At 44.6% G+C, this 27940-nt stretch overlaps 1 protein-coding gene across 1 annotated transcript in view; it reads right to left on the bottom strand.

Annotated features, from left to right (window-relative positions):
* Positions 1-422: 422 nt before the first annotated feature.
* The window catches only part of fgfr3 (fibroblast growth factor receptor 3), a 199955-nt gene continuing 172437 nt past the window's right edge, over positions 423-27940 (bottom strand). Inside the window, 5 exon segments of the mRNA XM_034160088.1 lie at positions 423-1398; positions 1564-1669; positions 3355-3492; positions 18752-18822; positions 22705-22827. Of these exon segments, the coding sequence (XP_034015979.1) occupies positions 1234-1398; positions 1564-1669; positions 3355-3492; positions 18752-18822; positions 22705-22827 (603 nt within the window). The 3' untranslated portion in view covers positions 423-1233.

Raw genomic sequence — 27940 nt, 5'->3', positions numbered from 1 at the left:
GTTCAAGCATGTCTGGTGTAATTGCACGTGATTCAAATCCATATATATATATATATTTTTTATAAAACTGCCGGTTAGTTTTCTAATAGACCTCGTATATATATCATGGCATCTGTCATACATTCTTTAAAATCACAAACTGTAAACAAACAGAAAAGATGGATCTAAAACCAGAGAACTAATGCAGTTTTGCTGTAAATAAGTTAAAAAAAGCAATAAAAATCTTTGAGTACAGTACTAAAAAAAATTCTAAACTAGACCTTTTGAACTTAAGAACCACATGTTAAGTCTATAAATATCTTTACAAATATACATGTTAATAACTCAAATAAATCTTTTTCATATCACTTTAAATGATTAAATGTCTTGCACGTTCATGACAGTGTCTTCTAGACTGCAATGCTTCAATCCTAAAAACAATATTTTTTTTTAAATGTAATTTTTCTAAGTACATAGTTGTGGACAGCAATATAATACATATATGCATTTATACATTTACAATAAATCATTTTCTAGATACATTAAAAAAAGAACCCTGAAAAACATTTCTCATTATTGGCCATGAAACAGATGACGGAGTTGTTCTACAAAGTTTTTTGGGGGTTGTTAAACGGTGATAGTGGAGTACAAATTCATAAGACACATTTTTACGTAATTGTCTCCGTCGTGGATGTTGTGTTTCCAACACTGTGTCTGGATTCTGCTTTTGCTGGTATTTTCTTTTAGCAGTTTAAAACAAAACAAAAAACTGTGATCGTAGGACTCCGTGCAGATGAGACAAGAAGATCTGCCGCCTTTGATTATTGGATCACTGACAATGCCCTTCAGTCCCTCCTTTTTTCATCCTTTTTGTCTTCTTATGTGTAGTTTGAGGAGGTTTTTTTTTTCCCCGTAGGCACGGAATGGTTTCACCACACAGATTGTCCGTAACAAAAGACTGGCTTGTGTACAAAAATATAATTTCGTTTATGAAAAGAAGGACGCAATCATAGTTCAACAGCAAAAAAAAAAAAAAAAAAAAATCCTTCTATGTTTCAAGAGTTGATTTTTTTGGGGGGGGCAATGTTTCAAAAAGGGATTTCGACCAACAGTTTAAGACAAACTGAAGTGGTGCAGTGCTGTGGAAGTACTGCGCATAGACCCGTCCTTTTGCATCTTGAGGAGCTCATTGCTGAGGGGTTATTATTAGTCACATGATGGAGAGGTTTAATATGCCCCCCTCCCACTCGAGTTTTAAGTCCTAATCACCCCATTGCTGGGAAGTTGTTTGGGAAGACATGGCTCGTCAGGCAGAGGGTCGTGAGCGAACACAGAGTCGTCTCCTGAGGAGCAGGTGCTGTTGGAATCCTGGCAGGTGGGCGAGTACTGCTCGAAGGGCACCGACAGGTCCAGGTACTCCTGTCAGGGAAGAGGTCAAAGGTTAATCTGGGGTGTCACAGTGAATATGTGAAGCTGTTTTGTGGTTGACAGCAAAAATTTTCCCCTTTAGCTAAAGATTTATGAAGTCCAAGGAGTAAGTTAAAGTAGGCTTCCATCCGTTTCCTGGTGTTACACAGGACTTACATCGGTAGATGTCATTGATAAAACCCTGTCATGGTCTTCTACCAGCTGTCTGAAGGTCGGCCTCTGAGACGGCACTGCATGCCAGCACTCCCTCATGATCATATACCTGACAGAGGTTACACACAAGATTTAGGTGATGTAAAGCCCTTTTATGAACTATCATAAAAGTACATTAAAGAACAATATAAGAACAATACCTCAAACCAACTTCAGAAATTTAAATGTGAATTTGTAAAAATGTCATCAGAATTTGTTGACAAGAAGTATGTTCAAAATGATTCTACACTTTGCATAAGCTTATTGACATAAATGTGGTGCATCTGGAAAGTATTCACAGCTCTTCACTTTTTCCACATTTTGTTATGTTACAGCCTTATTCCAAAATGAATGAAATTATTTTTTCCCTTCAAAATTCTGCACACAATACCCCATAATGACAATATGAAACAGTTTTTTGTTTTTAGATTTTTCCTAGAGCTGGCCACCTGTCTAAACTGGGCAACTGGGGGAGCAGGAGAGAGGAGAACCTTCCAGAAGGACAACCAACTCTGCCGCAATCCACCAATCAGGCTGGTATAATAGAGTGGCCAGACAGAAGCCACTGTTTAGAAAAAGGCACATGGCAGCCGACCTGGAGTTTGCCAAAAGGCACCTGAAGGACTCTCAGACCATGAAAAACAAAATTCTTTGGTCTGATGAGACAAGGATTGAACTCTTTGGTGTGAATGCCAGGTGTCATGTTTGTTGAAAACCAGGCACCATCCCTACAGTGAAACATGGTGATGGCAGCATCATGCTGTGGGGATGGTTTTCAGCAGCAGGAACTGGGAGACTAGTCAGGATTGAGGGTTGAGATGAATGCAACAATGTACAGAGACATCCTGGATGAAAACACACAGCCAGGCTATCAAAGGAGTGACATCAGGACAATTCCGTGAATGTCCTTGAGGGGCCCAGCCAGAGCCCAGACCTGAACATCTCTGGAGAGATCTGAAAATAGCTGTGCACCAACGTTCCCCATCCAACCTGATGGACCTTGAGAGGTGCTGCAAAGAGGAATGGACGAAACTGCCCAAAGATACAGTGCACCAAGCTTTTGGCATCATATTCAAGAAGACTTGAGGCTGTAACTGCTGCCAAAGGTGCATAAACAAAGTACTGAGTATTGTTAATACACAGTAAATTTTGCACAGTAAAATTTACTCTGCTGGGATAAAATTTGGTCCCAGTCCAAATAGAGTTAAATCAACTCTATCACAGTGCAAAACCAACTCTTATTGGATTAGAAACACTTGATTTGACAAGACGGTAGAGCTGATTTCACTCTATAATAGAGTGTATTTTACTCTATTTAGACTGGGACAAAATTTTTAATAAATTTGCAAAAATTTCAAAATAACTTTTTTCATGTTGTCGTTATGGAGTGTTGTGAAAAATGAATTTACTCCATTTTGGAATGAGGCTATAACATAACAAAATGTGCAGAAAGTAAAGCTTTGTGAATACTTTCCAGATGCACTGTATTTTTTTTTTAATTTTTAATTTTCCATGTGAATCAGGGAAAATAGTCCAACATCCTTTTTTGTGTCAAAACCTCAAATCAAAATAAAGAAAAATTTAACACTATTTACATTTGTCTCTGCAGACTTGTTATCACCATTGTCAGTCCAGCTCTGGGACTTCATGTGATTTTTATTTCCATCCATCCCCTGCCTAATTTTTGTTCAAATCATACAAGCTCCCTCCGTGACAAACTGACAAACTCCATCTGTGATTCATGTAGTCACCTACAGTTCATGGGTGCAGTTGGCAGGTTTATCCATCCGATGTCCCTCTTTCAACAGTTTAAAGAGTTCTTCTACTGGAATTCCTGGATAAGGCGAGCCACCCAGCGTGAAGATCTCCCACAGCAGCACACCGTAAGACCATCTAAAAAACACACGTACACAACTACAAGCTTAGAGATCAAATATCAAACTAACTGGTTCTGACGCTGTTCATCTGAGAGAGCAAATCATCTTCAATAACGTTTGTTACACTCAGAATTTGACGTTTCGGTAACAGCCGGTCAATATTTACAAATACGAAAATGTCATAGTTCAGTGTGCTGTACAATAATGCCTCACATTCACATGCTAATGTTGTGCAAGGCAGAGTTGGGACAGAGTCACCATCAAGTCATTCTCAAGTCATGAATCAGCAAGTCCCAAGTCAAGTCTCAAGTCATAATGACCACCAATTGGTTGCAAGCTGACTTGAGACTTGACTTGGGACTTGCAGATTGATGACTTGAGAATGACTTGACAGTGATTTCGTCCCACCTGTGATGTAAGGCATTCTACTGCACACCAGGAGCAACTTGAGGACTATAGATCTTGCCAATAGCCCTGGTTGATCTTCCAGTATGACAAGCATTAAATCAAAGATCTCACTTGACAATCATCTCCCCCAACCAACCCCATCTCATCCTTACCTTGAAACCCCCTTAGATGGTCTGAGAGAGTGACTGTGGTGAACTGGGATATTCTGTCTTTGGTTAACCATGGCTCAATTTACAACATGTTGACTCATTTCATTTTTTCCATTGTGACCTTGGCATATTTTGGTGCATGCATTCCTGTAGAGCGCATAACGTTGTTGTACATGCTGTGACATCACTGGGAGGTTTTCCAGAAGCACCACGGTTGTGCTAATGTTACACTACGGGCGTGTTATGGTTGTTTTTGCACACACTGCCTGGTGCCTAGTGCATGGCTGCAAGCAACTGAAAATTTTATGACTGAACATTTTCTGTGATTGAATGGCCAGCGCGGCTGGTGCAAGGTCCCCTAGGGGGCCCGGAGGTATGTCCCCTGTGAAATTTTGAAAAAATGGTGCAATTTGGTGCATTCTGAGAGCACTTTGGTTAGTTTTTCTTGGTTTAAAACACAGTGGTATTTGACTCTTATACTGGAACAAAATAGAGTTTCAAGTCTTGATTTCATTAAAATTTATTTACTATCTTGTATGTATTGTCTGTAATACCATATCCCCAAAATGGAAGGACTGTCTGCATTAACTGACTTTAATTCTGCTTTCATTGCTTTCATTCTACATTGATCAAATTCTGTGTGTCTTACAAAACAAATCAATAATTACACAATTTCTGCTTTTAGTAAATAATACACTTAAATACATGATAACTATTGCCAATGAAAAGTCTTTTGCCACTTGTAAGTCATTTAAAACTTATGCAATAGTTAAATTATATAACTTGCAAAAAACCAAACAAACAATAATGTAACTTCAAAATAATAAAGATAAAATATTCATTTTAATGTTAAGTCCATGTTTTTTTTTACCAAGCAAAGTCAATTTTTATTCACAGCTGTGCATGAAACAGGCAAATTGAGTCTCTATGATGTGCTGTGGATTACTTTTTGAAATATTTAAAAAATAGTGTCTGATTCACTTTACGTTGTGAAACTAACATTGTGAAATTCTCACCTTGTCCTTTTTTTGACATCCCTCTATACCGTCCAAAAAAAAAAAGAAAAAAAAAAAAGAAAAACAAAAGGTCCAGGTTTCCTCCCCTGAAAAAAATGTACTAATGACAAACTTGCAACGTAAGAAATAACTAAATCTGTTACTGATACCAGTTTACACAGACTAAAAAGTACTTTGTCCTCCTTCTTGCAAGAAGAATAGAAAAATGGAATGGAAAAAAGAACCCCAGAAATTATCCTTCGACATTAAAAAAATCAGCCACAGACAAGTACAAAAACAAGGACATGTTGCACATTATTTAACGTCCTGGGTAGCAATACAACATCAAAGTTTTCTTGACTTCATGACTTTCTTTGCTAACAAAATTTTAACTATTAGAGAAAAAATTACTCATAACCATCCCAAAGACGTATCGTTATCTTTGGCTGCTTTCAGTGATGCCGGTATTTGGTTAGACTCTTTCTCTCTGATTGTTCTGTCTGAGTTATTTTCATTAGTTACTTCATCCAAACCATCAATATGTTTATTAGACCCCATTCCTACCAGGCTGCTCAAGGAAGCCCTACCATTATTTAATGCTTCGATCTTAAATATGATCAATCTATCTTTGTTAGTTGGCTATGTACCACAGGCTTTTAAGGTGGCAGTAATTAAACCATTACTTAAAAAGCCATCACTTGACTCAGCTATCTTAGCTAATTATAGGCCAATCTCCAACCTTCCTTTTCTCTCAAAAATTCTTGAAAGGGTAGTTGTAAAACAGCTAACTGATCATCTGCAGAGGAATGGTCTATTTGAAGAGTTTCAGTCAGGTTTTAGAATTCATCATAGTACAGAAACAGCATTAGTGAAGGTTACAAATGATCTTCTTATGGCCTCGGACAGTGGACTCATCTCTGTGCTTGTTCTGTTAGACCTCAGTGCTGCTTTTGATACTGTTGACCATAAAATTTTATTACAGAGATTAGAGCATGCCATAGGTATTAAAGGCACTGCGCTGCGGTGGTTTGAATCATATTTGTCTAATAGATTACAATTTGTTCATGTAAATGGGGAATCTTCTTCACAGACTAAAGTTAATTATGGAGTTCCACAAGGTTCTGTGCTAGGACCAATTTTATTCACTTTATACATGCTTCCCTTAGGCAGTATTATTAGACGGTATTGCTTAAATTTTCATTGTTACGCAGATGATACCCAGCTTTATCTATCCATGAAGCCAGAGGACACACACCAATTAGCTAAACTGCAGGATTGTCTTACAGACATAAAGACATGGATGACCTCTAATTTCCTGCTTTTAAACTCAGATAAAACTGAAGTTATTGTACTTGGCCCCACAAATCTTAGAAACATGGTGTCTAACCAGATCCTTACTCTGGATGGCATTACCCTGACCTCTAGTAATACTGTGAGAAATCTTGGAGTCATTTTTGATCAGGATATGTCATTCAAAGCGCATATTAAACAAATATGTAGGACTGCTTTTTTGCATTTACGCAATATCTCTAAAATCAGAAAGGTCTTGTCTCAGAGTGATGCTGAAAAACTAATTCATGCATTTATTTCCTCTAGGCTGGACTATTGTAATTCATTATTATCAGGTTGTCCTAAAAGTTCCCTAAAAAGCCTTCAGTTAATTCAAAATGCTGCAGCTAGAGTACTGACGGGGACTAGAAGGAGAGAGCATATCTCACCCATATTGGCCTCTCTTCATTGGCTTCCTGTTAATTCTAGAATAGAATTTAAAATTCTTCTTCTTACTTATAAGGTTTTGAATAATCAGGTCCCATCTTATCTTAGGGACCTCGTAGTACCATATCACCCCAATAGAGCGCTTCGCTCTCAGACTGCAGGCTTACTTGTAGTTCCTAGGGTTTGTAAGAGTAGAATGGGAGGCAGAGCCTTCAGCTTTCAGGCTCCTCTCCTGTGGAACCAGCTCCCAATTCAGATCAGGGAGACAGACACCCTCTCTACTTTTAAGATTAGGCTTAAAACTTTCCTTTTTGCTAAAGCTTATAGTTAGGGCTGGATCAGGTGACCCTGAACCATCCCTTAGTTATGCTGCTATAGACGTAGACTGCTGGGGGGTTCCCATGATGCACTGTTTCTTTCTCTTTTTGCTCTGTATGCACCACTCTGCATTTAATCATTAGTGATCGATCTCTGCTCCCCTCCACAGCATGTGTTTTTCCTGGTTCTCTCCCTCAGCCCCAACCAGTCCCAGCAGAAGACTGCCCCTCCCTGAGCCTGGTTCTGCTGGAGGTTTCTTCCTGTTAAAAGGGAGTTTTTCCTTCCCACTGTAGCCAAGTGCTTGCTCACAGGGGGTCGTTTTGACCGTTGGGGGTTTACATAATTATTGTATGGCCTTGCCTTACAATATAAAGCGCCTTGGGGCAACTGTTTGTTGTGATTTGGCGCTATATAAAAAAATTGATTGATTGATTGATTGTAAGTCTAGCTGCGCAAATGCTGTATTAATTAGCGGTTGCTGATGCATTTTATTGCTAATTATCCCTCTTAGGAAAAGCAGAAGCATCCCAATGGCTGACAGACAGAGTGAATTGAACGCTGCTACATCCAATAACGAAGTTTCTGAGCTTTCATTCGAAAGTGGTGGCTCAGATTTACAAAGAATATACAGAGAGGAGGTGGCACACTTCACCCCAAAACTTTTTCAGTCTGTCAGATTTTGGATCCTAACGTGTGCTGATGCTACTGTTTGTGTTGCATTTTCCTACAGCTGTGCACGCTCATCTCTCTGCTGTTTTTCAGGCTGTCTGATCATACAGATGTATTTCTTAGATTTTTCACAGTTATATTGGTGACAAAACTCCTCAGCCCCTCTCCCTCAGCCCCAACCAGTCCCAGCAGAAGACTGCCCCTCCCTGAGCCTGGTTCTGCTGGAGGTTTCTTCCTGTTAAAAGGGAGTTTTTCCTTCCCACTGTAGCCAAGTGCTTGCTCACAGGGGGTCGTTTTGACCGTTGGGGTTTTACATCATTATTGTATGGCCTTGCCTTACAATATAAAGCGCCTTGGGGCAACTGTTTGTTGTGATTTGGCGCTATATAAAAAAAAAATTGAAAATTGAATTGAAAACTTATATGTGTGCATAAAGCTAAGCCACTAGCAGACTGTTTCTAACAGGCTTCATGATGAACTGATGTGCATGTGCACTAAATTTTCTCACAGTGGAAAGTGACTACTGGTTTTACTGTGACAAAATTACAGTTAGCACTTAAAAATGATTCATCATAACATGACATTACAGTTATGGAAACTTTGCAGTTATTCCGCAGCTCCGTTCTTAATGTTAGCAACTACATTCCATTCAAGTGTGCGATGGGACGGTTTCCTTAAAGTTACATAAACACTGTTGGAAACACTCTGAAATATTATGATTTTGGTGTGACATGTCCTTTAAAACAAACAAGAATGGAAATAATGCACACCGCTGTCCAGCACCAAAATCTCAAAGAATGAAAGTGTGACTCCGTAGCTCAATTTTGATTTCCATTCTGCTGTTTTCTTCATAAAAGCCTCCCTCTTCACTGTCACAGGGACTAAAGCATTGACCAGATCCTCCGATCTGGTCAATCCTGCAATAGACAGCGTCGATAGAGCTGGCTGTGCATCAGTCTTGGCCTCTGTGGCGGCTCAGTACCAGCATGCCCTGGATGGACCGGCGATCGCAGTGCCCCACATGGGCTGTGGTCACCACCAAGACGAAACAAAAATGCAGAGATCGCCCTCTGATCATCAGACTTCATGTAACACTGGCGTTTTGTGATAGTTTATGTCATCTGGATGTAAACAGGAAAAAATAAAGAGCTGAAATGGTTGCTGTGAAATTTCCCCATAAATATTGGTTTGCGCGTGGTCAGATTCCCAACAAGTATCGCACTAAAAAATCACGAGATGACACCACTCAGTAGCGCGGTGCTGTTATCCCATTGTCTGGGGGAGAACCCTGCGGTTTTATATGATGAAATAAACAGAACGTGGAAACACATTTTGACAGAAATCTGTCCACAAATGGAGGTTTTGCAGCCCTGCTGGTATGCGATGTCATCAAGCTGAGCACTGGATCACATATTCTACTCTGTCACTATTATAGACACACCCCCCCACCGCCACCACCCCCCCCTTCTGGGGTTTATACCCATGAAATTGAGAATGTGGCATAACAACTTAACAGGAAGGACTGAGCCAACGACTCCGAGATACAGAAATCACAAAGAAACTGCGTTAGGTGAAGTCAAAGCATGAATGGGAAACCTTATTACACTGTATCCACAGTTACAATCCTAAAAGTCATGAACTTTTAAAGCATGATGCATCCCACTTGTATCTCTTTCCCTATCTGTGTATCAGCAGCCTGATTTAACTGCTGAATTATTATAAATCAGCTGAAAAATGAAGGAAAGTACTGAGATAACGGGTGGAATGAATCAAGTGCGTACTAATGTGTGGCTGCTGGGCCTGTGAATCAGAATCAGACACTCCTCCCGCTGTGGCATCCAGCAGGCTTAAACTAATTATCCAAGCACCAGCCCGAAGGCCGGAAAACTGCAGCTACCGAGTGCACTGGCACATCGTCCATCCAGAGAGCCAGAGAGAGAGAGAGAGATGCAGATAACTGTAATGAAAGAGGGAAAACAAAACTGAAGCTCAGAATAGCCAAATGTCCCGACATCATTATTGCACTGGACTGAAACCTTGCAGGTCTTCAGGGTGAGTGCGGGTTCAGGAACGCTGTCTCACAGCTCGAGGACAACTGCTGGAATCAGCAGAATGATGCAGGAAGCAGAGTCAAAGAGGCTGTTTGTATTCACATCTTGTTATCACGGATGAATATTCACAGTCTAATAGGAGGAGGCAAGCACAATGTCAACTAACCAGGCGGTTAAAGAATCTATTATGTGCACGAACAGTCACAAATTACTCTTGTGCAAACAATGTCTGTACAAAAATGTACAAACCACAAAAAGTTCCGAAGTCTGCCTCAGCAGTGCAAATCTGACGGCAAGAATCACAAAGGTGATTGCGCTCATTGTGCTCATTTATAGTGTGGAAATTTATTGTGTGGTGAAAAGTCATCTGGTGTAAAGGGATTTATTGAGCACGGCCTGGTTCTGAATCCAAATGATCCAAGCACTCTGATCCAATGTGGGCTCCTCCTGGAGTAAGTGCAGAATGGTGCGAAATGTTTCAGTGTAAATAGAACAAGCTAAATGCGGCAACTTTTCTGACAGTCCTGATCCTTGACCTAGACTTGGATTTACATAAGCTTCAAAAACACATGGTACTGTTAGCTTTTTACAGATGTTCAACAAACCAAACAAGATCAAAAGGGCTCAGAGAGTGCAGTAATGCCACACCCACATCTCAAACTATTAGTCAGAAGAAGAACAAATAGAAGTACATCCCATGTTGGTCAGAAGGCCCATTTGTGCCAGTGCTTGTCCCCGGATTCAACAGGGTGAAGTTGTTGAGAATATACAACTCTTGTTGTGTGGGCCGCCAGAAGAGGAGGTACTGCTGGCCCACCACCAGAGGGCGACCTGTCTGGAGTGCGGGCTCCAGGCACCAGAGGGCGCAGCCGCCTCACAGGAGCAGCCAGGGTGACAGCTGTCACGCATCACCTGCAACAGCTGTTACCAATCATCTGATCAGCAGGAGTATATCAGCAGGACAACGTCTCCACCTCTTGCCGAGATATCGTTCTACCTGGAAGGTAATTTCTCAGCTGACTGTGAATATCTGTTGATTGTGTGAGTTGGATATTCCGTTTCTTTTTTCCAACGAGAGGTGGAGGTAGCTTTCCTGCCGTGCGGATTGCTGGGTGCAAACGCACCCTCATTTAACTGTTCTTTGTTCCTCGCCAGCAGTACCAGGTCCGACACACGGAGGCAGTGGCCACCTGGGAGTTCGGGACTTGGCGGCTCCAGTATTCCCGGGGTCCTGTGGTGGAGGAAACCGTGTGGTTCCGGTTCTACTTCGGAGAGGCGTCTCCTATCTTCGAGCCTGCCCACACGACACCTTTGTAAATTGAATTTTGTCCATTATTGTAATCCGTTGTATTTGTTGTGCACGTTCGCAACAGTAAAGTGTTGTTATTTGACCTATTCCATTGTCCGTTCATTTGCGCCCCCTGTTGTGGGTCCGTGTATTTACACTTTCCCAACAGGATATCTCGGCCAACGTCATGGATCCCGAGGGGCGTCAACCGGCTGTTGAACGGCCAATGGAAGAACAGGGCGCACAGACGCCCGCAGGAGGAATGATCGGTGAGTTGCAGCGGATCCTCACCGTTTTCACGGCTCGGTTGGATTTAATGACCGAGCAGAACGTCCTCCTTAACCGCAGGGTGAAGCTCTCGCCGCGCAGGTGGAGGCGCGCCCTCAGGGCGCTGCTGCGGCTCTCCCTCCTGTCGACCCTGTGCGTAACAGTGACGTTCCACTGGTCGTTCAATGACCCCTCCCACCTTCCCCGGAAGCATACATAAGCCCTCCAGAGCCGTACGGAGGTTGTGTGGAGACGTGCGCGGACTTCCTTATGCAGTGTTCGCTCGTCTTCGCACAACGTCCTGTCATGTACGCGACTGATTCTAGCAAGATAGCTTATGGAATTAATCTGCTTCGCGGCAAGGCACGCGCTTGGGCTACAGCGCTTTGGGAGCAAAATTCACGGCTCCTTCTGACATATGATGGGTTTGTGAGGGAGTTCAGAACAGTGTTCGATCACCCAAATAGAGGAGAGACCGCTTCAGCCGTGCTGCTGTCAATGAGACAGGGGCGCCGGAGCACAGCTGCTTATGCAGTCGACTTCCGCATCGCGGCTGCGAGGTCCGGCTGGAATAACACTGCCCTCCGCGCCGCCTTCGTAAACGGACTGTCGTTGGTCCTGAAGGAGCTCCTGGTGGCTAAGGACGAACCGCGGGATTTAGACGGGCTTATTGATCTCGTTATACGATTAGACAATCGGTTAGAGGAACGCCGTCGGGAGCGAGGCGAAGGACGTGACCGGATACGTGCCGCCCCTCTCCCTTCCGGGTTCGAAAAGGGGCCGCCCTCCCCACGCTCCACAGCCGCAGCGCTTTGTGGGGCAACAGCTCCCCCTGTTGACGTTGTTAGGGAGACGCACAGGGCCAAAATGGGGAGGCTGATCGTGGAGAGTGTTTTCTCTGCAGCTCAACAGAGCACACACAGAGAGACTGCCCCAAACGGCCAAAACGTCAACACTCGCCCTTAGAGACTGGGCTAAGGGGGGGGTCAAGACATTCAAGTGAGACACACACAAATTGCTACACGACTCCCAGTCACAATACATGAGCGGGGATTTAACCCTTCAAGCCCGAGCACTGGTGGACACGGGGTCAGAAGGGAATCTGCTAGACAGCAGATGGGCAAAGGAGGTAGGGCTCCCTCTGGTGGCGCTTCCTACGCCATTGCAGGTGCGGGCACTAGATGGCACCCTCCTCCCTTTACTCACACACAAGACACCACCAGTAAACTCTGGTGGTGTCTGGAAACCACCGGGAGGAGATGAGTTTTTTGTAACTCCTGCCACCTCCCGCGTGATTTTGGGCATCCCATGGATGTTAAAGCACAATCCCCGGATCGATTGGCCGTTCTGGGGTGGTGGTTCAGTGGAGCGAAACCTGCCATCGGGTGTGTTTAGGATCCTCGGTTCCTCCCGGTTCCCCAGGCTAAGGAGGAGGTCAAAGTCCCTCCCAATCTGACGGCAGTGCCGGTTTGAGTACCACGATCTTGCTGACGTCTTCAGCAAGGATCTGGCACTCACCCTTCCCCCGCACCGTCCGTTACGATTGTGCCATTGATTTGGTTCCAGGCGCTGAGTTCCCGGTCCAGCAGGCTGTATAACCTCTCACGACCCTGAGCGCGAATCAATGGAGACCTACATCCGGGACTCATTAGCTGCCGGGCTGATCCGGAACTCCACCTCCCCGATGGGGGCAGGTTTCTTTTTTGTGGGCAAGAAAGATGGCGGACTTCGTCCATGTATTGATTACAGGGGGCTGAATGAGATACGGTTCGCAACCGATACCCGTTGCCATTATTAGATTCCGTGTTCACCCCCCTGCATGGAGCCAAAATCTTTACTAAGCTGGATCTTAGAAATGCGTATCACCTGGTTCGGATCCGGAAGGGAGACGAATGGACGACGGCATTCAACACCCCATTAGGTCACTAAGAGTACCTGGTCATGCCGTTCGGCCTCACAAACGCCCCCGTGACGTTCCAAGCATTAGTTAATGATGTCTTGCGGGATTTCCTGCACCGATTCGTCTTCGTATATCTAGACGATATACTCATCTTTTCTCCGGATCCTGAGACTCATGTCCGGCATGTACGTCAGGTCCTGCAGTGGTTGTTGGAGAACCGGCTGTTTGTGAAGGGCGAGAAGTGTGAGTTTCACCGCACATCTTTGTCCTTCCTGGGGTTTATCATCTCCCCCAACTCCGTCGCTCCTGATCCGGCCAAGGTTGCGGCGGTGAGAGACTGGCCCAAACCCACTAGCCGTAGGAAGCTGCAACAGTTCCTCGGCTTTGCTAATTTCTACAGGAGGTTCATTAAGGGCTACAGTCAGGTAGTTAGCCCCCTGACAGCCCTGACCTCACCAAAAGTCCCCTTCACCTGGTCGGATCGTTGCGATGCCGCGTTCAAGGAGTTGAAACGGCGCTTCTCGTCTGCACCCGTTCTGGTGCAGCCCGATCCTAGTCGCCAGTTAGTGGTTGAAGTGGACGCCTCGGACTCAGGGATAGGAGCTGTGCTTTCCCAGAGCGGGAAGACCGATAAGGTCCTTCACCCGTGTGCCTATTTTTCCCGCAGGTGACCCCGGCCGAACGGAATTATGACGTCGGCAACGAGAACTCCTTGCGGGTGAAAGAGGCTCTTGAAGAGTGGAGGACATCTGTTGGAGGGGAACGTTCCGTGCCATTCACGGTTTTCACTGACCACCGGAACCTGGAGTATCTCAGGACCGCCAAGCGGCTGAATCCCAGGCAAGCCCGCTGGTCACTGTTCTCGGCCGTTTTGACTTCCGGATCACCTACCGTCCCGGGACCAAGAACCAGAGATCGGATGCTTGTCCCGGGTACATGAAGATGAAGTCAAAACGAAGTTGTCGGATCCACCGGAACCCATCATCCCGGAGTCCACTATCGTGGCCTACCCTCACCTGGGACGTAGAGAGAAACCGTCCGGGAGGCCCTGGCACGAAGCCCGGACCCCCGGAACTGGGCCGAAGAACAGACTCTACATCCCACCAGAAGCTAGGGCTGCAGTCCTGGACTTCTGTCACGGCTCTAAGCTCTCCTGTCATCCAGGGGTTGCGAAGAACCGTGGCAGTTGTCCGGCAGCGCTTCTGGTGGGCGTCCCTAGAGGCCGACATCCGGGATTATATCCAGGCCTGCACCACCTGCGCCAGGGGCAAGGCTGACCATCGCAGGGCTTCGGGTCTGCTCCAGCCGCTGCCCGTGCCCCATCGCCCATGGTCCCACATCGGCTCTGGGATTTTGTCCAGGGCCTCCCGCCGTCCCAGGGCAACACCACCATCCTCACGATAGTGGACCGATTCTTCAAGGCGGCCCACTTCGTGGCCCTCCCGAAGCTCCCGACGGCCCAGGAGACAGCGAACCTCCTGGTTCACCACGTCGTCCGGCTGCATGGGGCTCCCAACAGACATCGTCTCCGATCACGGTCCCCCAGTTCTCCTCGCACGTCGGAGAGCTTCTGCCGGGAACATGTGGGCCATGGTGAGTCTCTCATACGGGGTACCATCCCCAGACCAACGGGCAAGCAGAACGGGCCAAATCAGGAGATGGAGCAGGGCCATGCGTTGAGTGACAGCCGCGAACCCGGCGGATGGAGTACCCATCTGGCCTGGATCGAGTATGCCCATAACAGCAGGTGTCGTCAGCCACCGGCCTCTCCCCCCGTTTCGATGTTATGTATGGGGGGGTACCAACCTCATTGTTCTCCAGTTGTTGAGGACGGGTCGGTGTGCCCTTGGTCCAGGCCCACCTACGGAAGTTGCCGTCGGGTGTGGCGTGCCGCCCGTTCTGCCTTGCTGAGGGCCCGGATGAGGTCAAAGGCCCAATGCAGGACCGTCGGCGGACCCCGGCCCCCTGCGTATCGGCCAGGGCAGGAGTGTGGTTATCACCAGAGACATACACCCTCAAAGTGGACTCCCCCAAGTTACAGGACCGTTACATCGGCCCCTTCAAGATCCAGAAGGTCATCAGTCCAGCCGCAGTGAGGCTTAGCTGCCGGCCTCACTGCGGATCCATCCTGTATTTCACGTGTCCCGGATTAAACCACATCACACATCACCCCTCTGTACTCCGGGCCCTGCACCGCCTACTGCCCGGATCATCGATGGAGAGCCGGCTTGGGACTGTACGCAGGCTTTTGGATGTCCGTAGGATGGGCCGGGGCTTCCAGTATTTGTGGACTGGGAGGGGTACGGACCTGAAGAACGCTCCTGGGTGTAAGAAAGAGCTTCTCATCCAGGACCCGGCCCCTCCTGGCCGATTCTACCGCCGCCACCCGGACAAGCCTTGGTCGGGCGCCAGGAGGCGCCCGTTTGAGGGGGGGTGTCCTGTGTGTGGGCCGCCAGAAGAGGAGGTACTGCTGGCCCACCACCAGAGGGGCGACCTGTCTGGAGTGCGGGCTCCAGGCACCAGAGGGCGCAGCCGCCTCACAGGAGACAGCCAGGGTGACAGCTGTCACGCATCACCTGCAACAGCTGTTACCAATCATCTGATCGGCAGGAGTATATCAGCAGGACGACGTCTCCACTCTTTGCCAGAGAATCGTTCTACCTGGAAGGTAATTTCTTCAGCGGCCTGTGAATATCTGTGCTGTGTGAGTTGGATATTCCGTTCTTTTTTCCAACGAGAGGTGGAGGTAGTTTCCTGCCGTGCGGATTGCTGGGTGCAAACGCGCCCTCATTTAACTGTCTTTGTTCCTCGCCAGCCGTACCAGGTCCGACACGCGGGATGGCAGTGGCTACCTGGGAGTTCGGGATTGGCGGGCTCCAGTATTCCGGGGTCCTGTGGTGAGGAAAACCGTGTGGTTCGGTTCTACTTCGGAGAGGAGTCTCCTATCTTCGAGCCTGCCCACACGACACCTTTGTAAATTGAATTTTGTCCATTATTGTAATCCGTTGTATTGTTGTGCACGTTCGCAACAGTAAAGTGTTGTTATTTGACCCTATTCCATTGTCCGTTCATTGCGCCCCCTGTTGTGGGTCCGTGTACTTACACTTTCCCAACAACTCTCCCTGGATGAGAGGCCAGTTCTGATGCAGGTTACTTCCTGAGCCAAGGCTTGGACCTATTTCCAGCTGTGTCAACTGGGACAATGCAGATCCAAGGATATAGATGTTTACTGTGACCTGGAATAGAACCCAGGTCTACATATTGGAAGCTAAACACTGTATCCCACTGAGCTACCTATGCTATTGGAAATTTGACCTCAACCTTGAACTCTGAGTGTTGACTAGGGATGGTATTGATAAGATTTTATCGATACTGATACCATTATCAATCCTGCTCATCGATCCAATTCATTATTGATTCCCTTATTGATACCTCTTATGAATTTTCTGTGTACTAAAAGTAGGCTTTCCAGGTTTCCTATGTCAACATTTTATTGAGCCTTAGAGTAAATAAATCTGAAATTGGTCACTGGATCCTTAAACTCTGGACATAAATAGAAATAAACAAAATCTGTAGTTTTTGTCAAAAGCATTTCCTTTCAGACATTAATGCCACAAATGTCTTTCCATACATCTGAGCTGAGCTCTTGCAGCTGACTGGCTGCAGTCAGGATGTTAATTCATAAAGAATGCAGGACGTCTCATTTTTGGGAGGAAAAAAACATTTTAGTTGATTGTAGTTTCTTGTCTGTATTACAGCATTGGAAAGCGGTGTCATTTTATTTAAAGTGGCACTTCATTTTGAAGTTATTAATTCGACTGCACTCTGTCTCGGTAGAGAGCCGCGCAGCATTTGGAGCTGTGCCGACAGAACACGAGGACGATTCTCGTTTCTTGACTGCAACAAGAGTCCCCAGTTAGTGACTTTAATCCACACCAAAAGTGACTTCACGATTGACATTATTTTAATGGCTTTGAGAGGGGTTAAGAAGTGCTGCTTCTGAAGAGCGGCAAATCAAGAACCAACGAGCCCAGCGGACAAAGCATTGCTTCATTGGTTCATGCTTCAAAGTGGAGTCGCGCTGCAGAAGTGGTTGATTACAGATCCGCTGCAGGGTCGTAATCAGCGCAGAGAAATGATCATTTTCCCGACAAACACCACTCAAAAACAATGGCGCTCTGAAGGGACCGATAAGGGAATCGTTAAGTAAAAAGACTAGTGATATCGGTTGGTTCGAATAATTTCTTAAAGAACCGGGTTCTCGATACCAACCAAGTGTTGACTAATTATAACCAAATCAAATCTCTTTTTCCTATGCCAATGTACTTCCCAAAGTTTGAGCAAAATTGAATTAGGTGTTCTTATGCTATCTTGCATAAGATACAGTACATACAAGCATTCCATAGCAATTCCATAGAGACTAAGGCAGTAACCAGAGCACTCCCTGAATAATGCTAATGCGGACTGACGGGACTATTGTGCGGATTGAGAGGAGAAACTGCACAAAGCACAGCAGCATGGATTCAATGATAGTTACAGTATGTGCTCAGCTTGGTTCATCTGCCATTTAGCGTAAGGTTCTCATCTTGTGAAGCTGGGCGCGTCGCGTGTCTGGCTTGACACACTTCAGCCAGGTGAGCAAGTGCGAATGTGGCCAGTGGAGGTTTTTACATCACGTCTTTTATTAATGCTTACCTGCTATTTGTGGCTGTGAGGATTTAGTTCTGTTTGGTGTAACATATTTCACATAACCATCACTAGTCAAAAGTCCCCTAGGGTGTGCGAGCGCAAACTGGCTGCAAAGTGACTACTGTATGAAGGGAGGGAGGAGGACCTGATGGCTGAACCTGCTGAAATAACAGAGCAGCCTGATTCTGCTCTCGGCCTGTTCCCAGTCTGTAATGTAATCACACGGCGAGCCAGTGTTGACAGGGGCCCGTGTTTGGTTTGGACGGCTGTGATGGGGACGGAACGTCTGGCTGCTGCCGGCAGGGGGTGGAGGGTTGCCTCGTCGGGACGGAGAAAGGGGATTCTGCTACCAGTTAGTGCAAGAAAGATTAACTTTGTGACCCCTGCGCTCAAAATCAACTTTCTTCTCCAGATGGCAGCTAAAGCATCAGAGGTCAAAAAAGCCCTCCGCGATTAGTTTTAGTCATTCTGGAAAACAAACGTCTTACCATGTTGTTTGTCTTATCGGACCCCTGATGTAGGGTGGGTTGACTTTACACTGATACAACAATGGCGGGATGGTGAGGCCCCGCTGTGTTTCTGTCTCTCTGATGTCGTGGTGGAGATTAAAGAGCAAATGCAGTGAGGAATGTGGGCTCAGTGACACGCGAGGAGCTCAGGATTATCAGTCGAGTGCAGGTTAACGGATAGATGGCGGGATTGCTATTATTCCACACTCACACTGATTTTGATGCTAATTTGCTCAGTCATGACATTTTAACACCTCCGGTGTACAACAGCTCCACTTGACTGGACAGTAGGCATGTAACATTTATTTCAACTTACACATCACTCTGGTGGGTGTAAACCCGGTCGAACAGAGCCTCCGGAGCCATCCATTTCACGGGCAGACGACCCTGCAACAACAGAGGCACAACAGAACCGCTTGGGTCAGCAGAACCATTCTGTACACAGCAGACGCCAATGGCACTTTTCCAGCAGCTGAGCTGATATGAGAAGTTTTGAGCCTGTCCCAGAAAAATAGGGCATGGTTCTCCATGGTTATGCATTCTGAGAAACCAGCATTTCTCAACATTGCACCCAGTGAGTCCACAATATCACATATTCTTGAGAAATGTTGGTTTGTCAGAATGCAAAAGATGGAGAACCACACCCTACCTTTTCTGGGACAGGCTGAAAACCTCTCAATTGCCCCTTGTACCAGCTCAACTCGACTCACCTCAGCTCTACTCAATTTGGGTACCAGGTGCTTGTTTTTCGATACCTCTAACTTGTCGTAGTAAAGCCACAGAAAACATCTGTGATCTGATCTTCAGTGTGGCACACAGAAGACGAATGCAGCACATAATAACCAATGAATACTTTGGGTTTTGCCTTATAGTACAGTATAGACAGCGCTACTTTCCAGATAGTTTTAAAAATGGCAAGTGACAGTGACAGTTCTCTCTGGCCAATCAGTCCATCTGCAGTATTTTCTCCGCACCTTTTGGAACCGTGATGAAGGTGATACCAAAACAGGACCAAGATTCCAGATTTGGCCAATAGAAAACCAAAAAAGGTGTGTACTGTAGCTCTGCTCTTACATTATCGTGGTTTTAAAAATTTATGCCCTTGAAGAGCGATAACTTTGCCTTTGAGTGGCCTGCTGGATGTTGTGGTTGGTCGGCCACTTTGCTAAACTGACACTGACTGAGTGCTGAACAACAGCACAACTGTGCAAATTTTCATTTATACCACATAAAATTCCCAGGATTTGGGAAAGCCTAGGTATGGACCCCTCTAAAATGCAGAGAAATGATGCATGAGGATATGAGGATTCCATGCCCCTCCTGTTTGTTAACACAATAACTCAAAAACAATAATGGTATAATTGTCAAACTCAGCAAATCTAAAAATGGTGGTGAATTTGATGCACCAGGGGCTCATGTACAAAAGCATGTGTACGCACAAAAACCTGGCGTACGTCCGTCTCCATGTCCACGTGCAGATGTTCAAAAGTGACTTGAGTGTGAAAATGTGAAGTGCGTCATGCAAAAATCCTGGCTGGCATACGCACATTTCTACAGCTATTGTGCCATGTCCAACATGTACAGGTGACGCAGGGAACCCATAATAGTGTGAACACAAGAAGTCATCAGAATGATGTGCACATCAGAGACCACATGATGAACATTAATACACGCACGTGTTTGCAATTATATGGGTGAATATAAAAGCATTGCGCAAAGTGATGCGGAAAATGGCACTAACACAGGCTGTGTTAGCGTGTAGAGGACTTTGCAAATGGTGCAATCCGACGTGTGTATTCAGGGAACACGAGGATTTACTTCAAATGAGGATAATTGGCTCATAACTGATTTTGATTACCAAGGCCATGTGACTGGAGTTGCACACAGAACTGTGGGCGGCCCAGAGCGCAATACAGTGAGGAGCCAGGGAGTTGTCTGTGCACCACAGGTGCTAACCACGCGGGCTTCCAGCATCACAGGGATTCCAGCATAAGCTGGCTGATCAGTCAGGCATGGCCCAGTCAACCTTGTGCAGAGCCGCCAGCTGTGTGGAATGCATTATCCGAATGTCATACATTCCAACATTATAGGTGCATTTTACAGCGCTGAGCCGGTTTCCCAAATGTTGTTGTTGTCCATTCGGCTGATCCATTTTGTTCGGGGTCACCACATTGGATACAGCCAGATCCACACTGGTATTTCGCACAAGTTTTACGCCAGATGCCTTCCTGACGCAACTCCAGTGTTACCTGGAGAACACACACAAGCTGCTAGTGTTCAAAGAGGTCTCCCATCCAAAGTACGAACCCCCAACGAAGATGCTGCACTCCTTAGCTTAGGCTGAGATCCGACGGGATCAGGCTGACACAGAACAGACCAGCTGTGGCGGTTTCCCAAATGTAATCGGAGCTATTAACTGCACACATGTTGCTATAAAGGCGCCATCACATGATGAGTTTGTTTTTGTTAATAGGAAACATTTTCATTCCATCAATGTTCACAATCATATGTGTTTCGCATCCAGACAGGTGGCACGGGCACCATGGGGGCTGCTTATGTTAAAATAGCTTATTCATGTAATTGTTCTGAATGAAAACCATTCAAATATGTTTTTATTATTATTATGATTAATGTTTTTTTATTTTTGCTCCATGGTGAGCTGGCAAAGCTTCTTAACAGGCTTCCTGGTGTGTTCAGTATTGTGCAGTAAACACGTGTGTAAGTGCCTCACCTTTCTAACATTTTGGGGACATGAATGGTCCAGTGGTTAAGCAGTGGGCTTAAGACCAGAGAGCCTCAGTTCAAATCCCAGCCTGACCGGAAATCAATAAGGGCCCTTGGGCAAGATCCTTAATCCCCTAGTTGCTCGCGGTGTGTAGTGAGACCATGTGGCAGCACCCTCACATCGGGGTGAATGTGAGACATATTGTAAAATGCTTTGAGCATCTGATGCAGAAAAGCGCTTAGGCAGACTTCATATTTGCATTTATTTTTGCATAGAACAACCGTTATCAGCGTCACATCAGATATCACGGTGTCAAATCTTGGAGTAATACAGTACATCTTTTAAATCCATCCATCACCCTAAACAGATACAAAGTCGATTAAATTAAACGCTCCTACATGAGTATTTGTAATGTACACTTCTTGTTTGGTTTTGATTGATTTACATCTTTTACACATTACGAACTGATATAATTGTTTTGGTTTATTGGTTGTGTCATTGTTGTTTTGTTGGGAGGGGTCTTTGATAAGCCTTCGGTTTCCACCTCTCCCTTGCACATCTATTCTCACATTGTACTTTTTATGTTATGTGTATGTATATGTGTATGCTTGTATGTGTGTACGTATGTTTACATATATATATATATATATATATATATATATATGTACATTTTTTTTTGTAATTTGTGACTTGATTGTGTGCTAAATAAATAAATGTCAGCCTCGCACACACATGCTCTGTAGCTCCCACAAACATTTTTCCAGTTTCATTATTAATCTGTTTAACAGTGTACCAAATAAACTGTCCCTGCGTGTCGCCACGTAATTTCCAGTTATCTGAAGTATAATTTGTTTCCTGTGTTCATGTTGTCTGATGTGACGTTGTGGGGAATCTCTGCTCCAAGGGCCTATTTACATTAAATTGAATATTTAAATAGGGCGTAGCCAATGAGGAGTTTGGTTCCACGTTCAACTCCACGTTCGGTGGGATGTACAAACGGAACGTGCGTGGATTCATGCCTATGCACACTTTCATATATCTGAATATATTTGTATGCCAACTTTTAGTAGGAAATCCACCCAAGTACACGGGACCCCTGGTCAACTGAAGAAAGCAATTTTTTTTTTTTGCATGTGTAAACATAGATGTTTCTGCCATCTGCTGGAAGGTTGACAGATTAGCTGCCGCTGTGCTTGTCAGTCTGTAAGGCAGACAGTCTGCATGGAAATGCACTAAATCAGCGATGCAAACCATTGTTTTGTAATTGTTTAGTGGTGGTTACATTCTATAAGTCAAACAACACTGTCATTATGTCCACCCAAGCCAGCAGAAAAGCTTTATGCTAATTTTCTGAAATCAATCAATACCCTGTCCGCTTCATTCTAATAATATTTTTTTTAAATAAATGAAGTTACCATCTACTGTCCCCTGAAGGGCTGCATATCAAAGTACAATGTGAAACTGTCCAGCTGAAATCAAGACCTTCTCTTTATGTAAATACTGTTTTTTTTTCTGGCAGACAAAGCTGAAAGAATGAGACTCACATTTGTGGTCTTTTTGTAGTAGTCGATATTGTGCACGTCTCTGGCCAGACCGAAGTCAGCAATCTTCATAACATTGTCCTCCGTCACAAGGACGTTTCTGGCTGCCAGGTCTCTGTGGATGCACTGAAAGAAGGAGCAGACAACAAAGAAATCAAACACACATCTGACAGAATCAATTGTGGATGTCTCACAAACAAGATGGAAAGTGACAACTTCTATTCACTTTTATGAAAGAATAAAACCTCCCCACGCTAACTTTACCCAAACTGCAGTATACACTTCATACAGGTTACTGTGTGAGCAAAGTATTGGTGGGGAATGTATTTGAGAGTAACATTAACATATGTCAAGAAAATTCCAAGCACATCAAGACAAAACTAAGAGTCTTGTCTCACTGGGCTGCAACAGTGTATGAATGGCAACTGCGAAGGAAATAGCTTGATTTTGCACAATGTTCGCTGGGTGCCACTCTTCCCTTGTTTCACTCACAAGGTCTTGCTCGCGTCGCGCCTGGATTTTGAATTTTTCAAAATAGGTGAAGTGACAAGGCTCCTCCCAGTTTGCTCCCAGAGCCACTGCTGGTGTCCTACGAACCTCTGAATGCACTCACTGTATCTCCATGAGAGAATCATGACAGAACTGTGGATGTGTTGGGCCACACGTACGAGCACATGCACATTTTGGGAGCACACCAAAATAGCGGAGATGATCGGAGAGGAAAAGCCGCTTCTGGAAGCTGCTGCCAGCCTGGCCACAGTTGCAGGACACCAGAACTTTTGGGCTTATGCATTTAATATATATATATATATATATATATATATATATATATATATATACGAGGGCTGTCAATAAAGTAACGGTCCTTTTTATTTTTTTCAAAAACTATATGGATTCATTCATATGTTTTACGTCAGACATGCTTGAACCTTCATGCGCATGCGTGCAGTTTTTCCACGCCTGTCGGTGACGTCATCCGCCTGTGAGCACTCCTTGGGGAGGAGTCGTCCAGCCCCTCGTCGGAATTCCTTTGTCTGAGAAGTTGCTGAGAGGACTGGCGCTTTGTTTGATCAAAATTTTTTCTAAACCCTGTGCAGACACACGAAGTGGACACGGTTTGAAAAATTTAAGCTGGTTTTCAGTGAAATTTTACGGCGATGATGAGATTTTGAGGTGATTCTGTCGCTTTAAGGACCTTTTCACGGTGCGAGGACGTCGCTCAGCACTCCCAGGCGCCATCGCCAGCCTGTTCAAGCTGAAAACCTCCACATTCAGGCCTATTGATCCAGGACGTAGTGAGAGAACAGAGAAGTTTCAGAAGAAGTCGGTTTCAGCATGTTTATCGGATATTTCACGTTAAGGATGATTTTTTTTAATGAAAGACGTGCGGACGGGTCGCGCCGTAGGGACGCAGCGGCGCGGTGCGGCGGACAGGAAAAACACCTCCGTGTTGATAACCATTTGTAAAATCCAGGTGTGCTTTTGATGGCTTTCAGTGGAGTGAGTATATGAGAAATTGTTTAACAGCAGGACATGTTCCAACTTGTCCTTAAGGCTTCAATGGAGGGTTTTTCTGTGGTGTGGAGCGCTCGACGGCGGCTGCGAGCCGGACGCGCGGACCCGTCCGCATCATGTCTTTCATTATAAAAAACTTCCTTTAACAGTGGACTATTCCGGATAAAATGCTGAAACCGACTTCGTCTGGAAACTTCTTCTGTTCTATCACGACGTTCCTGGAATCAATTTAGAACCTGAACTGTGGAGGTTTTCAGCTTGAACAGGCTGATGACGCCGCCTGAGAGCGCTGCGCGACGTCTCGCACCGTGGGAAGTCCTTAAAGCGAAAGACTCACCTCAAAATCTCTCATCAAGCCGTGTTAAAATTTCACTGAAAACCAGCTTAATTTTTCGAACCGTGTCCACTTCGATGTGTCTCACAGGTTTAGAAAAATTTTTGATCAAACAAAGCGCCAGTCTCTCAGCACATTCTCAGACAAAGGAATTCCGACAAGGGGCTGGACGACTACCTCCCACAAAGAGTGCTACCCAGGCGAATGACGTCACCGACAGGCGGGAAAAACTCACGCATGCGCACGAGGGTTCAAGCATGTCTGACGTAAAAACATATCAATGAAATCCATATAGTTTTTGAAAAAAATAAAAAGGACCGTTACTTTATTGACAGCCCTCGTATATATATATATATATATCTATATATATGTTATACAAATAATGGATGGTAAGAGTCCAACTATAGAAATACGGATGAAGATTGATATTGGACGAGGCGAATCTTCTGATTATATTATGGACTGTAGATGATGGAATCCCTCAATTCCTTGCAATTGAATGTTGGAAACATTGTTCGTAAACTGTTGGTCTATTTTTCATGCGGTTTGCACAAAGCAGTGATCCTCACTCCACCTTTGCTTGTGAACGGCGAGATGTTTGGGTATGCTCCTTTTATCCCAGTCATGACACTCACAAGTAGTTCCCTCATTTCCCAAACGCTATGAGTGTGTTAGAAGGAAAGGTGATGTAACACAGTGGTAAACATACCACTTGAAAGCGTGTTGCAGGCATCCATTTCAAATGAGAAAATATTTGCACAACAACAATGAAGTTTATAGTTTGAACATTTAAATATCAAATCAAATCAATCAATTTTATTTATATAGCGCCAAAATCACAACAAACAGTTGCCCCAAGGCGCTTCTACATGTAAGGCAAAGCCCATACAATAATTACGGAAAAACCCCCACGGTCAAAACGACCCTGTGAGCAAGCACTTGGCAACAGTGGGAAGTGAAAAAACTCCCTTTAACAGGAAGAAACCTCCAGCAGACCAGGCTCAGGGAGGGGCAGTCTTCTGCTGGACTGGTTGGGCTGAGGGAGAGAACCAGGAAAAAGACATGCTGTGGAGGGGAGCAGAGATCAATCACTATGATTAAATGCAGAGTGGTGCATACACAGAGCAAAAAGAGAAAGAAAACACTCAGTGCATCATGGAACCCCCCAGCAGTCTAAGTCTATAGCAGCATAACTAAGGGATGCTTCAGGGTCACCTGATCCAGCTCTAACTATAAGCTTTAGCAAAAAAGAAAGTTTTAAGCCTAATCTTAAAAGTAGAGAGGGTGTCTGTCTCCCTGACCGAATGGGAGCTGGTTCCAGAGGAGAGGAGCCTGAAAGCTGAAGGCTCTGCCTCCCATTCTACTATTTAAAAAACCCTAGGAACTACAGTAAGCCTGCAGTCTGAGAGTGAAGCGCTCTATTGGGTGATATGGTACAATGAGGTCCCTAAGATAAGATGGGACCTGATTATTCAAAACCTTATAAGTAAGAAGAAGAATTTTAAATTCTATTCTAGAATTAACAGGAAGCCAATGAAGAGAGGCCAATATGGGTGAAATATGCTCTCTCCTTCTAGTCCCGCAGTCAGTACTCTAGCTGCAGCATTTGAATTAACTGAAGGCTTTTCAGGGAACTTTTAGGGACAACCTGATAATAATGAATTACAATAGTCCAGCCTAGAGGAAATAAATGCATGAATAGTTTTTTCAGCATCACTCTGAGACAAGACCTTTTCTAATTTTGAGAGATATTGCGCAAATGCAAAAAAGCAGTTCTACATATTTGTTTAATATGCGCATTGAATGACATATCCTGATCAAAATGACTCCAGATTTCTCACAGTATTACTAGAGGTCAGGTAATGCCATCCAGAGTAAGGATCTGGTTAGACACCATGTTTCTAAGATTTGTGGGGCCAAGTACTTCAGTTTATCTGAGTTTAAAAGCAGGAAATAGAGGTCATCCATGTCTTTATGTCTGTTAAGACAATCCTGCAGTTTAGCTAATTGGTGTGTGTTCTCTGGCTTCATGGATAGATACAGCTGGGTATCATCTGCGTAACAATGAAAATTTAAGCAATGCTGTCTAATAATACTGCCTAAGGGAAGCATGTATAAGTGAATAAAATGGTCCTAGCACAGAACCTTGTGGAACTCCATAATTAACCTTAGTCTGTGAAGAAGATTCCCCATTTACATGAACAAATTGTAATCTATTAGATAAATATGATTCAAACCACCGCAGCGCAGTGCCTTTAATACCTATGGCATGCTCTAATCTCTGTAATAAAATTTTAGGTCAACAGTATCAAGAAGCAGCACTGAGGTCTAACAGAACATGCACAGAGATGAGTCCACTGTCTGAAGCCATAAGAAGATCATTTGTAACCTTCACACTAATGCTGTTTCTGTACTATGATGAATTCTAAACCCTGACTGAAACTCTTCAAATAGACCATTCCTCTGCAGATGATCAGTTAGCTGTTTTACAACTGACCCTTTCAAGAATTTTTGAGAGGAAAGGAAGGTTTGGAGATTGGCCTATAATTAGCTAAGATAGCTGGCCAAGTGATGGCTTTTTAAGTAATGGTTTAATTACTGCCACCTTAAAAGCCTGTGGTACATAGCCAACTAATAAAGATAGATTGATCATATTTAAGATCGAAGCATTAAATAATGGAGGGCTTCCTTGAGCAGCCTGGTAGGAATGGGGTCTAATAGACATGTTGATGGTTTGGAGGAAGGAACTATTGAAATAACTCAGACAGAACAATCGGAGAGAAAGAGTCTAACCAAATACCGGCAATCACTGAAAGCAGCCAAAGAGACGATATGTCTTTGGGATGGTTATGAGTAATTTTTTCTCTAATAGGTAAAATTTATTAGCAAAGAAGTCATGAAGGCATTACTAGTTAAAGTTAAAGGAATACTCGGCTCAATAGAGCTCTGACTCTTTGTCAGCCTGCTACAGTGCTGAAAGAAACCTGGGGTTGTTCTTATTTTCTTCAATAGTGACGGGTAGTAGATGTCCTAGCTTACGGAGGCTTTTTTATAGAGCAACAGACTCTTTTCCAGGCTAAGTGAAGATCTTTTAAATTAGTGAGACGCCATTTCCTCTCCAACTTACGGTTTATCTGCGTTAAGCTACGAGTTTGTGAGTTATACCACGGAGTCAGGCACTTCTGATTTAAGGCTCTCTTTTTCAGAGGAGCTACAGGCATCCAAAGTTGTCCTCAATGAGGATATAAAACTATTGACGAGATGATCTATTTCACTCACAGAGCTTAGGTAGCTACTCTGCCCTCTGTTGGTATATGGCATTGGAGAACATAAAGAAGGAATCATATCCTAAACCTAGTTACAGCGCTTTCTGAAAGACTTCTACGTAAT

The sequence above is a fragment of the Thalassophryne amazonica genome, chromosome 19 (genome assembly GCF_902500255.1).
Source record: "Thalassophryne amazonica chromosome 19, fThaAma1.1, whole genome shotgun sequence".
Lineage (NCBI taxonomy): Eukaryota > Metazoa > Chordata > Actinopteri > Batrachoidiformes > Batrachoididae > Thalassophryne > Thalassophryne amazonica.
This window is presented reverse-complemented; position numbering and strand designations above follow the sequence as displayed.